Source organism: Poeciliopsis prolifica, unplaced genomic scaffold, assembly GCF_027474105.1.
Source record: "Poeciliopsis prolifica strain line A6 unplaced genomic scaffold, Auburn_PproV2 SCAFFOLD002, whole genome shotgun sequence".
Taxonomy (NCBI): Eukaryota; Metazoa; Chordata; class Actinopteri; order Cyprinodontiformes; family Poeciliidae; genus Poeciliopsis; species Poeciliopsis prolifica.
The window spans coordinates 5656687-5673159 of record NW_026562377.1 but is presented as its reverse complement, the minus strand read 5'-3'; the positions used below and the strand labels follow the sequence as shown (position 1 = coordinate 5673159).

Genomic DNA, 16473 nt, shown 5'->3' with positions numbered 1-16473 from the left:
ATCTGTTTTCTTTCATGTAAAATTAATTCTGTTATTCTTTATTTAATTATGTATTGAAATTTGAAAATATTGCATATGTTTGGGATTCTTCCAGCCACATAGTTTAACTCCTTTAGACTCTGAAGAAATGTAAAGCTTTGTTTTGAAGTGAGAAATTTTGATTAGTCAAACATTCCTCCCAGCAGCAATAACAGTGATATAACCAAATCAGAACCGTGATATCAAAGCGATGACTCTGCTGAAACTGCGAAACCTCCACCCTCCCCACATCCCCGTCTAAGCGTGACTCTGTTATGTTTACATGGCAACTTGATACACAAAATCATAGAAGGGGTGGGGAAAAAAAAGGGGTCAGATAGGGCCAGGAAGTGAAATGTCCTCATCAGGTATATTTTATCTCCCTCCTTGTGGCTGCACTGCATACCTTCAGTTTGCAGAGGCAGGTCTGAGAAAAGGCATGTGGAAAGCACTTGATGGAACAGAGCAGAAGTAATTAAGGAGATTGTTGTTTCTAACTTTCTAACTTTAGGTCACATGCTAACTTTTGAAATTTGAGGAATAACCTATTTTAGCTCTAAGCACAATGCTGGCTTGTAACTTAGCAATAAAGAGTTTCTACCCTGTGTTCCACAAAGTATGTTGATGGATTATTGTATTCCATTATCAACTCTTAGTCATTTTGCATCTGACATGTTTAATGGATCCCTATGTGTGCAGTCAGTAAGCAGCAGAACAGCTGCAGAAGAGATCTCCTGGGCAGTGGGTGACCTAACACAGCTTTTAGTCAATGTGTGTATGAATTTAGTGTCTGCATTCATATGTGTATTATGTCAGTGTTTGCCGATGATGTATTTAGCTATCTTGATGAAACCATTCACTTAGATTATACATAAGAAGTTGGATTTGTACTGTGTCATAACCTTGAGTAAATACCACGGTTTCAAGTTATTATGGTACTGACATAAACATTAAAAAACAAATGTTTGATTTAATGTAAGGAACAATTATTCTAACTGGTTCACATTATGAACCAGTTAGATGGATAAAAAAAAACAGGAAAACATTGAAAAACATTTCCAGACATTTCTAAAATAGCCTGAAAAAAAGTGTTGGTGCCTTCTTCCATCCAGCTGAGCAGCAGCGAATAGCAACAGGTGGAGAATGGTTTTTAGTTTTTCTATGCTTCAAACAGCTGGAAAAATGAAACTATATATATATATACTTCTTCTGGTGAGTGTTGTGTGTCAGATAGAGCTGCACTTGCTTTGGAACGTGAGCTCCTTGGCTATTTTTGCTCACATCTTTCTCATATTTTAAGACCGTTTTAATGGTTTATTGCACAACTCAAGTTGTGGCATGTCAGGAAATCACAGAGCGAAACTGAAGGGCTGAGAGGAGAATGCCTCGCGGGGGCTTGTTAAGCAGAAATTAATAGTGCCATTAATGCATTTGAAATGTTACAGATTCATACTTTCCACAACTCGCTGGTCTGTTAAGTGATGTAATATTATCTGTTGATAGCAAAACTTTCTCTTGCTTTAAGGTTGTCTGAAAAGATTTTGGAAAATGCAGGTTGTTGCTGCTAGGAAACGGAGAAACAACTCTTGTTGTTCCCTCAGAAAGTGCAGTCACTGATTCGCCCTGGTGTAACGGTAACAAGCTGAGGCTTGTTGTGAAATGAAATACTTTTCAGTCTGTACCCTCTGTCTGAGTGTATGTGTCGGCTACATACCTTGCGTTACACCTGCTTGTTTCGTGGCTACACAACTGGTAATTAAATTTCCTGCCACAAACTGAAGACAAGGCACCAAGATTTGCATTACAATGACCCACCCACAGCCTTCAGGCAGATAGCTGCAGACCCCTGTTTGCTCCCACTTTTCCTTTGTCTTGTTGAGTTAGAGGCTATTTAAGAGATAGCAATTTGGTAATGCAGAAGCTCTGTTCACGTGAACCTGCCGTAACCTTCTAAGCAGGCTGTCGATGATTCTTTTGGCTATTAGTAAAGAATGAATTCGAGGTGATAGATTTTCTGCTCAGGGTTTCACATTAAACCTTTTAAGCTGTGAAAAACAGAAGAAAACTCTGTTTCAGCCTAAATGTAGAGGTGAATTAACTGTCTTTACTGTTGATTTTTAACAATTTTCTATTCATGTGTCTAGATGTGAGTTGAATTGTGTTCTTTTGGGAGGTATTTATTACTTTAGAATATGTTTTTTGCATGGTAATAGAGATTGTGTCATAGTTGTATCCTATTTCTGGATCAAAAAGCAACCTCTGTCTTTTGTTTTCATTGGTCAAGAGTTGAAAGCTTCTGAATTAAACATAATTATGGAACAGAAACCAATGAAAATTTGGTAAAGACTTGTTGATGGTTCTGATGATCACCTCCCAGCAGGCTGGTGATGCTAAACATGTAACCAGGGTTACAACTGAATGATTTGGATCAAGCATAGTAAACTCCTAGAATGGCCCAGTCAAAGTTTAGAAAAATAATTGGTGGAAAAACTTAGAATTTTTTGCACAAGATGGTCTCTGTCCAATCTTAACGGGGCTAACTGTGTTTTATATTTTTTCTCAATGTTGACATTGACATTTAAGATATTTTATTAATATATATTTATTATTATTGCTTTGAAAACTAAACATATGTTAATAATTTTTCTTTAGAGAATTGGGTGGAGCTGCTGTGTTTAAAATTAGCTGAGCTAATTTGACCTTTGAGGTCTTTGTTGAATAGCACAAAAGTCATGCAGATTTGCAGGCAGTTAGTATGGATGTAAGACTGTAAACCATTGAAAATCCATTAGCTTTCTGAAATGGTGTCCTGGAGTCTGTTCGTGACAGTTCTTATTAAAACAGAGATGAATTGGATTATGCTTTTTCAAGGCTTCTGTTTATTTAGGATTACAGTTTGTTTTCATATGAAAAAAGCACATCCAGGATTAGTCATTTGATGAAACACCTCCTGCTTTTCACATGAGGGTGTGTGTAACCTGGGATGGAGTTATAAAAAAAACATAAAATGAAGAGATATTCTGAATGTGCTTAGTTTGCTTTTGATTCAATATTTTGTACCATTGTTGTTTTGCTGGAAGTTGAGCCATTGTGAAGAAAAGAAATTAATAAGATTGTAGTGAATTTCTGGCAGCTAGGATTTACCTACAGCAAGTATTGTGGAAATAAACATGTAGGCCATTTGTATCTGTATCTGCCACAGGTTCTGTGTACATTTGATAAGCATCAAGTACTTAACTCTGAGTCTGATGGTAAGATGTGAGGGCAAAGAGATACTTGGATCTGTCTCAGATTCAAAGCACTTATTGTCAAGTACTTCCTTTAAAGGCATACTGTAACTGCAGTGGAGTGATAACTGAGCCATGCCTCTCTGCAGTTAATCCTTGCCAACAAAGTTGACTCTTTAAGTGCAACATAATGCATATCTTAGGTTTACCAGAGAAGACAAAAGCAACAATTACTAGAATCCAAGGTAATTTTTGTAATATGTGTTTCCAGGTTAAAAATGCAGCACAATTTGTTTTTATTCAGCCAAAAGCTTTAGGGTCAGCCTAAGAAATGTTTGTTGTAATTGCTAGAATAAGGTCATAAAATTAGCAGAAAAAAAAAAAAATGTATGAGAAAGTAATTTTAATGAAAAGAAAACCTTGATGGAGTTTAGTTTTAATGTGGTCAGGTCTTCAAGTTGGTAAACTTTTACTCCTTTCTTTCCTTCACTGTTATTTTCTCAATTTTTTTAAAATACTGCTTTTGATAATTGATGCTAATCTGTGAAAAGATTACATTTGTCCTTCTTTTAAAATCAGTACCAAAGTATAAGTTAACAAGATGCTCAACATTGATCATTTTATTTGTAAATAATTTTTTATCTAAGTTACCATAAAATTATTTAATTTTGATATTACCTTTTTATTGTGGTAATATTCTGAATTTATTCTTGCCTCCATCATAAAAATCAGACTCTTTAAGACGATTTGCTATAACTTTCTGTAACGTACACTTCTAACTTAATCTTTAATCGCTCCACTGATACTGAATGGTGCTAACTTGGCCTTGTTTACTCAGTAATAACTTCCACATCAGTGTGTTGCCAGGGCCAGCTCTAGATTTTACTTTCTGACGGGTGTGATCAGCGATCAGGGCCAGTCAAGCGAGAAATTAGCCAGTTCCGGTCACCAGCCGATTTCTCTGTATAATTCAAGTGTGTCATTATTGTAGCTTGACATCAGACAAATAAGTGTGATGGAGAGGAATGCCCACGCATTAATATAATCTGATAGCATCGCTGGCTGTCTTCATCTCTTCCCCCCTCGTTTTCTGTTGGTTGATTTCTCTGGTTTACGGTCAAGACTCAAATTGTGGAATTTTATTAGGTCAGCCTCAGATCTTAAGATGCCAAATTGTGAAGATGAGGGTAAGGGGTAGATAAAGGTAGGAGGCAGTGGAAATTTGGAAAGGGTTAGATGAGGTATGGTGTGGGGGAGGAGGAGGCGAACGTACAATCTCCATGGCAGCAGTTTGATCTTTCTCTCTCCGTGGCTGTCAGGTCTGCAGTGCACAGTGACAGAGTGGACAGGTTGTGCTGATGACCAGAGGTGGGGAGGGGAGGAGTATTCTTGGATCAGAGGCAGTGGTCGGCTCCTCTTTTCTCTGTTAACCCCCCCAGCTCTGCCATCTGCAGACACCGAGAGCTGCTTTGATTGGATTAGCCATGAATTAATGAGACAAGCTTGAAGAGCGGCTTCTGCTGTGGAAATCCCTCATATCTTAATTTGCTCTTTGTGTGAGCATGTGTGCATCAGATTAGATTTTTCCCTCAAGAACATGCATGATTGAAATGTTTCTTAATATAAATAACTTTAAAAATATATTTAAAGGCATCAAACCAATGTTACATTTTAATGAAACCTGTTGCTTTTTGATGAAGAGTAAAGCTAATGGAGACATTTGCCTTCCTCATTTTATTTTATAGTTTTGCTTTAGTTTGATATGAGTTTTAACTGAGATGAAAAAAAAAAACAGTTGCTGAGCTGTTTACTGTCTCATCTGACCAGGAATCTTTGGAAAAACTTCTGCTGGACTTGTGTGTTTATTTTTTTCAATGTTGGAGGTATAAAGTTTCTAGAAAAAAAGCCCCTTGCTCTCTTTATGACTCAAACATTGTTCCTTCTTTTGACCACTTAGTGGTTACAAAGTAACAAACTTTATCAAGCCATAGCAAAAACATTAACAGCGAGTATCAAGTCTGTACATTTCTATGAGGCTTCAAGCACTAAAATAACTTTGCCCTGTGGCCCCCCTGCTGTCAGAAATTAACAGCTTACATAGTATTTATTGTAGTAAGTTTCTGCTTAGCGTGAGATGGAGGAATCAGGTGGGGGATGGATGGCGTTGTTTAGTTTGGGAAGTATTCTGCTGGTCGCGTAGCAACAGGCTCCTGGAAACGGGAGTGGACGGTGTTGCCACTAGCAACCGTTGTTGCTCTGCAAACAATGTGGGCCGGTGCAAACACGAGCCAAGACTGTGGGCTCCTGCTTTTAATTGAACATCTGTATGTGTTTTTCAGCGATTGAGCACAGTTTTCGTTTGATATGTTAGTGACACAGCCTTAGATTTCGTCTTTCTTGTTGACATGATGATCTGTGCAATTACTTAGACTTTCTGTTGTTATAAAGGCTTGTTGTTTCAGTGCAGCTTGTGAAACTTGTGTATTTTTCAGTGAAGAAGCTGCTGTGATGCTGCTAAGTGCTCTTCAGGAATTTACTTGCATAAAATCAGCCTCAAAGACTGAACTTGAAAACTGACTTTTTGGATGAAGTTGTCTTTGTGTTGGACTCAGAAAAGACTGGGTCTTAACAGCAGACTTTCCTTAATATTGGTTTTTGCAGCAGTGTAATGTGCCTCATGCTGTGTTCTACCTTTGTGCCTTTCTGAGCTGCTGGTAGGGAATTTGTGTGACTTTTAACCTTATCCAGACATGAAGCAGAGGGACTCCTTTAAGGCCCCATTCTTTGTTCCTACTCTAACTCAGTGATTTGACACACTTCAGCCAACTTATTTGAAGTTTGACTTTACAGGATGAGAACATACAGGTCAGCAGCACCCAGCTCTAGTTTGTTCTGTACCATCATGACACTTTGCCACCCACTCTTTAATGACATAAATTGCCCCCTGGGGTTGTGTCAGTTCCTCTGGTGAAAAAGACAAGTTTCAGAGAAAAATTACAGGATTGCTGCCATGTATTTATAGCTTAGCTCACACTTTGGGTCCAAAATCCCAGACTTCATATATTTGAAAGTTGCAGGAGCCTCTTAAGTTTACATTTGTTTATGTTGTTCTCAGGCGTACAAGTTAGCAATGAAACTATTTTACGAGAATCCGTTTACAGGGATTGCTTTTGTTATCTTTTCCGTGGGAAACTTTTAATATCTACCTATTTTAAATATTAGGAACATTTACATTTCAACACAGGTCTTATTGATTTAGTGTTAGCCATGTATACAGATCATTATCTTTGTGACATCACATTGAATATGTCACTGGTGGCGCAATAGTTTCCCAAGAAAACCACATTACTAAAAGTAATTGCTCTCTAGAACTGAGGAAAGTTATATTTCCAAACTAAAGGAAAATGTACTGGTTTTCATACTCTACTGTTTGCAAGATTCACTAGTAAATCAAGATGGATCGATCAAAAAATTTTGTGATTGATTTATAATCGCCAATTCTGCATTACTCTGACCTTTTACTTGTTTGAGCTTTTTTTTTCAATTTCTTTATCAAAAGCATAAACAAGAAAATAGTCATTTCTTTTTTCTGGATTAATGTAAAATTACATTTCTCAAAACTATTAAATTTGACTTTATAAGCTATCATTCTCCTCACTGGAAATCTAAAATCCTCCAGGTTATAGGAGAATTGTCTCTATAAATCAGTGATTTAGGGACCCATCATCACCCTTGCTAACAAGCAGAGACACAAGTCAAGGAGATTTTTCAGTCCAGTTTTAAAAGTTCATTCACTTATTCAAGTATCAGTCAAGACATTTCAAGAACAGTTGGTTCCAACAATGGTTATCAACTCCCATTACTGGACATTGTCGCATCTGTGTGTAAATTATGGAATGAGGCAGATGGAAGAAGGTGAATAATAAGTGACACAAAGTAGTTCCACTAGATTCTACTGTTGTATTACCTCCCTCCCCCAAAAAAATATTGCATATTATTGCCTATACAAGTTGATTATTATAATTTCTTTCTTAAAAATTTTCAGTCGTTGGTTGCTTTTACTCCCCTCTTTGCTGTCGAGGAATGAGGCAGAAGGAAAAAGGTGAAGTTGTGCAGTAAATCCCCCGGGGTGTGGGGTTGAACTCTCGAAAGCTGCACTGAGGACTGTAACCTCTAAAAGAGGCATCTGCTCTACCAGCTGACCCACACTGTGACTCCAGAGTTGACATTTTAAGTTGTTCATATCATGTTATGCTATTGCTTGTTGTTATTGTTGGGGTGGTTAGCATTATTAACTGCTACTCTTTGTGTTTTGCCTAAGGAGAACAAAGAGTCATACCTTGGATGTGAAACTTAGAAAAGATTGCCAACACTTTGTAATTCAGCATGTTTTATGTCATTGCTGTTAGTTTCTGCTTTCTGTTACTTGCTGATATTTCCCTCCCAATGTGACTTCTTCTTAGAAGTTTCTAAATCTTTTTTGAATTCTGTGACCCCATTTTTGAAAGCCTTGTTGACTTTTGTCTCATGAAAAAAAGGCTAACTCAGTCCCCTTCACTCAGAAATGACTTCTACACTGAAAAGTTTTATGGCATTTTTGCGCCTAAGAACGATGAGTTTACTAAACAAAAAATATTGTTTGGGTTTCTTACTGATTAGACTGTATGTAATTTAATCTAATCCAAGTAACATGATTTTTACCTTATCTTGAGATAATAATTTGAATGGATATATTAATATTACACAAAATCTCTTTCAGTTAAGTTGGTTCCGACTAAAATTACTAAACTTTGCTTTAGACAAAACTAAACCTGATTATTCAGTAAAGAACCTATATAAAAAGTGCTAGTTCTTAATTTGAATCATGATGCAGTGGTAAGCTAGTGATCTGAACTTCCTGCATCTCATAATGAACGCATGTGTGAATGAATGATGGCCATATTTTCCTGAAATGATCCACCCAAGCAGATGCTTTTCTGTGTGAGCTCAGCATTTTTCTTCAGAGCTGTTCGTGTTTATTTCCACTTCCTTTTTGTAACCATGATTTTGTTGTTCTAAGCAGATTTTTTTATTTTGCAGAGCATGGTTTGGGTTCTTTTATTCGTCTCACAACTTTTGAATCCTGTCGATTAACTTTGGTTTATTATTTGGAATTGAAAGTATTATCAAATAGTCTCTCTAAGCCGATCTAAAATATAACAAACACACATGCAAGCTTTACAGGGTTTCACCCAGCGTGTTATAAGCCTGGCGGGCCACCAGGGTTTACTTGCCACCCCCACCAGGCTAAGCATCATTTGTTTATTTTAAATAATTTGTTTACTGGCTGGTGTTTTTTATACACCACCCAGTAACAGTAAAGATTAAGTTAAGTTTATAGATGACAAATTGAACTGGGTGCAAGGGAGTGTACAACAATTGTGCCATCCTTGTACCTACCCATTGGCCAGACACGTAATTTCCAAATTATGATGCCTGCTTGGGCACGTCCATATATTTGTTATTTTTTCATTTACCAACACATAAACACAGTTTCTTCGGGGAAGTCTTGCGTTTTATTGTCAGTAGCATTGAGCTAAACTTCCTTAGGCTTTTTCTAAGGGTGTTTTTGCTTTGTAAACATTTTGAGTCCTCACTCCATATTTATTGTGTTTATAAAATGTAGAATGAACAAAAAGTTCCTCGTCAAATAACTTAAAATTGGTCCCTCACTCTCTTGTTTATGTGTTGGCTTAGCTATGATTGGAGTGGGGCTCGTCAGAGACGGCTTTCTGGAATCTGAAATAACAAAGTTATGCGGGCCGACTGACGAGGATAATAATCATAGGATGTCGAGATCAGGCTGTCTCTTGTAACTTTTCACAGATTTTTAATCTTCCGTTGGTCTGCTAACTATCCTCGTATCCCCAGGATTTCTGCCGTTAGCTACAGCTTGCTCATCGGTTGAGCCCACCTCCCAGCTGTGCTGCCGTATCTCTCACCCTTATTGCTGCTCTCCTCCCCCTTTCCCTCTTTGTGGTCACACTCAAGAGTTCCTGTGGAAGAGCTTTATGAAAGAGGATGAGGATGAGGAGTGAACACAGAGGGGTGGGGGGTTGACTCATGGAGGTCGTCATGGAGTCCTCACTATAGCAACCGACAAGCGTTTACAAAGCATTGAGGAATTTCCTCATATCAGCTGGATTATTGGAGCCCATGGAGACGTCTCTCATTTAAAACTCATGCTGGATATCGTCAGGACCTTAGCAGGGGCTGAAACCCCACTGCTGTTTTCATCTTTTTTTTTTTTTCCTGGAAAGTAGGGAACTTGTGTTTTTTTTTTTTCTTGGCTCTCTTCCCTCTTGCACTACCATTCTTGTGCATGCCTTACCCCAGCTCTTTCTCTCTGTGTCTTTGATTTTTAAAGAGCCTTTGTGTCACTCCATTTTTAGCTTCCCTTTGCTATGCTGCACACATTGTGACCCAGTGGAAAGCAAAGTGGTGGCAGTGAGTTCGGCCTTCAGGAAATGGCGCAGAGCTGTTGGTAATTTTAGCTCCTCTGCTGTAACTTTCCCACATGATTCTGTTCTGATAGTAGATAGTGTGGAGTACTGTTGGTACCTCTTATTTTTGGCGTTGATTAAAACCAAACAATATCCAGTGGGTCACTGGAAGTTTTGGTGACACAACTTGACTTGGCATATGACAATTACTATAATTGACTGTTTTTATCATCTCAGTTAACACAAGTAGCATAAATCAAACAACAGCCCCTGTTTGTTTCTTAGTGAATCTTGATCCTCATTTTAACACTGAAATTTTCAAAAAGTTGCTAATATTTCCAATTCCCTCATTCTCCAAGACAAATTAATAACTTAAAAGGTTTTAACCAGTCACCTTTGATGTTCTCTAGTTGGCCTTCTTGTTAGCTGCTAAAAGTCTTTCTCTTATGGCTGAAATCAACCACAGGCATGTCTTGACATGTCATAGGACACACATTTTCCTTTTAAACTACTTGTTTAAAAGGAAGGTCTGATATGTTCATTGACTTAAATTTTTTTTTTTTAAGTCAATGTCCAATTCTTGATGCAATTCTTTTTTTAAAGGTTTCATTGGCTCTGGTGGCGTTTACATATGGCGGTCAGACAGGAAAGTGGGTAATGAGAGATTGGGAAGAAATGCGGCAAAAATCAACAGGCTGGGACTCAAACCTGTGACAGCCGCATTGAGGATTAAGGCCTCTATATGTTGGTTGTGCTTGATCCTTGCACCACCACAGCACCCTGAACCTCTAGTTTTAAATCTTAATATCACCTCTGAATGGTCTGTGAAAGTTTTGTTCCAGATTAGTGAATTATTTCATATTTATTTTCCCTCTGTGAATTCCAGCATGCAGAACTCAGAAGCAGCGTCAGACCCCCCCACTGGTGTGGCAACACTACGGACGTCATCATCAGCTCAGGCTCCTGTGGTACAGCCTGTCCCAGCCTCCCAGCAGGTAGGGACCCCGCCCATCAACCCACCTGCTGTTTCTATATGGACAGGAAAAAGCCTTCATTGATTGGACTTCCTAACCCGGATAGGATAAAATGTCAGTCAGGAGCTTATTGTAAATATTTTGCATGATGTTAAAACTGAAGGCAGTAAATTCTGAATGCGCTAAAGATTAACTGAAAGGTAAAATGAGCAGAAATAGTGTTAATTTATTTTTCATCAGAAATTTTAAGCTATATTATTTAAAGTTAATAACTGGTGTCTTTTTTATTAATTGGTGACAAAAATGGGCTGCATGATGGCAGAAAATTGGACTGCATGCCACATAAATAAAACCTACATCTCTCATCTCATTTCCATGTCGCTCGTTCCATTTCTCTGTCTTCACTGCTTCTGTTTTTCAGTAAAATGTCAACATTATCTTTTCTGAAACAATGAAAAGTTTAACATGTAGTAATCAGTATTTTCTTGATTAAAGGTCTTCTTCTGTTGTGTAGACGTGTAGAGAGTTTGTGTGTATGTACATGCATACCTATGTAATTGAGTTGTGTCTCATATTCACACAGAGGGTGCTGGTTCAAGCCACAGGCTCAGCTCAGAAAGGAGGACAAGTATCAGTATCCAGGGTCCCCCAGCAGGTACACAGTACCGTGCATACCTGTGCCATGTTCTGAAAATAGTTGGACACCCCTTGACTTTTTACAGACTGCTTTAAAGATTTTCAAAAGTCTTTTTACCGGTTTAATTTAGCCAGAGAGATATACGTTCTTTTCCTAAAACATGGTTATTTGGCTACAAAAGAACACCCAAGTTTCAGATCATCAAACTTTAATAATTTATTCATTTTCAAGTTGTCCAAACCTGACCCTGTGTAGAAAGTCATTTCCACTTGCGCTACCCTTGACTTTGATTAAACCAGTCCACTCTATTTTACGTTTTTTCTTTTTGAGCCACTCAAAAAGTGGCTCAAAATTTATTTTGGAGTAAATAATTTTCAGTGCTCTGCATATTCTCAAAGATATTTTTATCTCTTTGTGACTCTCCATTCAGAAAAAATAATCTTAAATTAGATTTTGTTAAGACTTAGCTTACCATTCTGTTCCTCTCTAACAAGCTATGTTTGTGCGCTTCTTAAGAGTATGAAAAGTTTCATTCTGTGGCTGAGCTGTCAGATCACAAACACCCAAGTTAAAATGAGGGTGTTTTTGAACTGGCACTGCTTCCTTGTTCCCAATTTGATGGGAAGAAATACTGTCGTTAGGCTCCCTTTTTCCAGCTCACTGAGGTTGATTTCGATGCTACACCTCACTTTGTTAGAAACATTTCTACTGAGAAACATGTTTTTGAAAAGGAACATCTGCAAGATGGTCTCCAGCTACCACCTTTTCGTTAGAAACACATGCACATCTGTCATCAACATTTACACACTTAAAATGTGGAAAATGGCAGTACAGGCAACAACACTAAAATATTTACAGCTAGATGAATGCTGTAATTAATTTTAATTAATTAAAAAATTGAAGGTGCAATTAGGTCCAAAATTAGACTTATGTCTGCCAGATGTAAGTTTATTGTAATTGTTAACAAAATATTTATTTTGACTGCAAATAATATGAACATTTTGTAGTGGCCCAGCCAGATTGCAATTTAATAGGTAATCTGTGTAAAGAGCTAAAGATTTGGGTAATGGTATGAAAGTTTTCCAAACTCAAAGATTAAATCAGATAAAATGGTAAAAATACACAAAAACTCAGTCAGCAATTCAAACAATGATTTGATTGCTATGATGCCAGTAAAATTTAATCTTATTATTGAGATGGGTGTGGCATTGCATTCGAATATAAAAATGTAAACGCAGCCTTTTTCCCTTTGCAATTGATGCTTGAGAAACTAGTGATAAATTTCTTTTCAGATTTTTTTTTATCCAGGAGAACGAACAATTTTGGGTTCAACTGTAAAATATGTGACATAATGATGATTACTATTATTTTGGTCTTCAACTCGTCTTAGTCCCAGTGGTTTGTGTCAACCTGCTGCAGAGTTTGAGTGATATTCCTGAAGGCTTGAACCAAAACCCAACCGTTTGTTATGACTATTTCTCCATTTTCATCCTTAAGTAGTTCCTACATCTCTAGTTGTGCATCTGCATCATTACAGTCTGTTCAGGTTCGGACGCATTTCATAACCAATAGCAATGAATTTAGTTTCATTGTCCAATTCCAATTTTCTTCACATTTTTGTAGCATCCACATCTATTGGCACCCCAGGTAAAGATGTCCTTTTTTTTTTTTTACTTCTGTACTATAATCTTAGAGAAAAATTAAGAAAGAAACAAGCTTTACTTTGAATATATTTATGCAATGTGGAGGAAAAATCCCAGACAAATAAGTTATTCTATAATTAGTTAATTAATTTATTTTTTTAAACAAAATCTCCAAAGCTGGTCTATGTTTTTATTTTGTACTATTCAGTTTTGCCATGGGGCCGGAACTTGCTCTTTTTATCACGTTGGGACACAGACAGAGGAATCTTTGACCCTTCTTCTGTTCAGAGCTAGCGGTATTTTTTATGTCAGAAATTCAGCTTTTTCTGCAGTTTTTCTGTAGGTTTTGGTTCTATAGACTCAGATGGGCATTGAAAATAGTTTCTTGTGAATGATTATTCACAAGAAAATATTGTGTCAATGTTAATGGACGTTCTGAATCATCACTGAGCTGAAAGACCCAGATATGACCTATTTTCAGTTTTCTACCAGTATCTTATTAGATTTTATGTAAAAGGCTCTAGTATTACATGGAGTTAATGATGCAATATGCTCAAATAAGCAAGAGAGAAAGGCCCAGAGCCTCAGATATGTTAGGCATGGCAGAACATCTGACATGCTTCCGAACTGCTGACATGTTTATAGGTTATTAAGGAGACATGGTGACCCCTCAATATTTACTACAGACCTCTAATGGTAAGCTTTCAAGATTGTTTTTAATCCGCTACTCTCTGTTTGTGATGGCAGGATGGATTCTCTGTCCAGCATTGCTCTTCAAAGTTTCAGTTGTTTTAATAATAATTTCTCTGATATGTGCAATTTTTGTTGAGAAGCCATGTTCTTGTAGCTATTTCATGACTTAATAATAATAAAACAAGACACATCTGCCTTTGTTGAATCTCATGGTTTTTTCCTCCATTTTGAAGAGCAAAATGGGACTCTGTCAAATTAAATGTGTATATTCCAGGGAACCATGAAGTTTGAATTAATAATCAAAGATTTCATTCCCATCAACTGTAGAAGGAATCAATTCAAAGTGTTCATTAGTTTTCAGACATGCTGTTGCAGCTGCATTTGAGATTTTTGGAAGAAAAAATGAAAAAAATGTGGGATTTTTCCTTCCACTAAATAAATTCACTTGTGTAAAAGGTTGGATTTTTCTTCATGGATATAGTTCTGCTGCAGTAAAAAAAATGTTTTTTACACACCATTAGCTGGGGTTTTAATTGATGATTTTAAGAAAATATTTGAATAACTTCTGTTTTGGACAGATTGTGAATAAGCCAAGGGGTGGACAGGTTTTTTTTCTGCTATATTTTATTTAATCACCTAACTGCATTTTTTCCATTTCACAGCTGTTTTAACTCTGAACACGACTTTTTGTACTGTGTCTCTTTATACAAGCAGCAGGTGCAACATGTCTACCCGACTCAAGTACAATATGTAGGAGAAAGTGGAGAAGCAGTTTATACCAACGGAACTATGTAAGCTCAGTTCTTTAATTTCACTGGTTACAAGGTGTTTTATTTCTGTCTGGAAGTTTTACGGAATTAAAAGAAACTCCATGAAATTTGACAAAAACCTGCAGATACTTTTCCAGATTCACACCGCAGCGATTACAAGCTTCTTAAATTATGCAAGAGTGTGTGGTGTGTTGAAAACACGGTGACAGATAAGATTTCCCACACCACTTGTCTCCTCATGCTAACTGCATCACCAACTGTTTTTAAAGTGGCTCCAATCAAAATGCCATTTAGGCTAATTAAAGCCCAGCTGTTCTTTTTTTCCCTCCTTATGCAGTTTTAATGTCGCTCCGATATGACCGAGTTCTGTGACGTCACTTGATCTGTTGTCTGTGTCGACATGATTACATACCAGCAGCAAATCATTCCTGTGGGCTAAACAGAATTTAGATTTTGAGTTTTGATTTAGCTATTCAACACATCAATAATTCAGTTATTCCTGCAGTTTAGGGCTGCAACTAACAATTATTCTAGTTATCAGTTATTCTATCTACTATTGTGACAATTAATTGAATAATCAAATAAGAAAATGTTCCATTCTGAATATTTTTCAATGAACAAATACAATACTAGAAATACAATGAAAAACAAATAATTCATATTTTACATTGGAAAATGTTAACGTAGCATTCCTATAGCAAAAGATGCATCTTGATAGTCAGCTAAGAAACACTTATAATATTAACATGTGAAAAATCCATTTCTGCTTGACTTAATATCAATACTGTGTAGAGATAAACTATTTACTTTTCAATTTAGCCAATTCATAATTTGATAAGAAGCTCAATAGGAAATATTTCCTTTAGTAGAATTTAAACCAGGTGAACAGGAGTTTTAGGTAGAACATTTTTACAGACAAAAAAGTTTTTTTTTGTTTTTTTTAAATCATAAATGAAAATGTATATTTTTGTACAGTTTTGTCTTACTAACTGCTCTAACTGTTGCTTTTTTGGAAATAGCCTTTTTTTGAGTCTCCTCCCGTTAACGATTAATCGATTACTAAATTAGTTGACGATTACTCCAATAATCGATTAATCATAATTTTTCTGATTCATCATTCCAGTATGTGTGAGTGTGAGCCAGCAGAGCTTTGGTGTGATGCATTCACTGATTGAAAAATGATTAGCACATTAGAGTTTCCGATCAAACCAAAAATCAGCAGCTGATTTCTTGGTGCATCTTTACTTTCATCGAACATCCTCTCAAACAGGACAAAGCGAATTTATTAAAAATATTTATGGCAAAACTCAAAAAGCACCTGATGCTAACCAGCGATCTGTCTACAGCCGAACGGCCTACTCCTACAACCCGGAGTCCCAGCTGTATGGACAGGGCAGCGGGGGGGCCTACTTTGACTCTCAGGCTGGAGGAACCCACGTCACCACAGTGGTGTCCTCCGCCAGCAGTGGCGTGCCGCCGCACGGCATGGTGGGCATCGCCATGGATGTGGGCAGCAGCCACATCATTTCCAGCGGCAGCACCTACCTGCTGCACAGCGGCGGCATGGAGGGGAACCGCAACCACATCTCACACTCGTCTCGCTCCTCCTCAGCCATGGTGAGTCGGTCCAGAGGTAGAACCGGGAAAGTCAAAGTTTTCTGTGGATTCTGTCGGCTCGGCTGGCAGGACCCATTACCTGATCAGCACTCCTTTATGCCAGCAGTCCACAACCTGATTTGAGTTGTTGTACCTCTATGACCACACACTGAGAGCAAAGTGGTGCTAGGCAGCTAGCCTGTAGAAGTGGGACTTTGCCTTAATTCAGGGCTGAATTGTTTTAAGGGTTTTCACAGGGCATTCGAGAGCCCCTGAAACAAAGAAACCCCTGGGGCTTCTTACCATTTGGCCCAGAGCCCGCTGGATCTCTCCTAAAGCCTGGAACGCTGCCTGCTTCTTTTTCCTTCTCTTATGTCGAGAGTCTGGCATCAGTTTTGATTGATTTTCCTCCATAGATGTCTCGCTTTAGTCA

General features: G+C 37.6%; 1 protein-coding gene across 4 annotated transcripts in view; it reads left to right on the top strand.

Moving 5' to 3' along the window:
• The window catches only part of rfx2 (regulatory factor X, 2 (influences HLA class II expression)), a 38840-nt gene that overhangs the window by 2784 nt on the left and 19583 nt on the right, over window positions 1–16473 (top strand). For 3 of the 4 annotated variants that reach the window (XM_055048622.1, XM_055048597.1, XM_055048606.1), the window contains exons 2-5: window positions 10614–10722; window positions 11285–11356; window positions 14389–14465; window positions 15791–16061. In XM_055048622.1, the coding sequence (XP_054904597.1) occupies window positions 10615–10722; window positions 11285–11356; window positions 14389–14465; window positions 15791–16061 (528 nt within the window). In that variant the 5' untranslated portion in view covers window position 10614. The remainder of the gene's footprint in view (window positions 1–10613; window positions 10723–11284; window positions 11357–14388; window positions 14466–15790; window positions 16062–16473) is intronic. The other variant, XM_055048614.1, reaches the window with a different exon arrangement.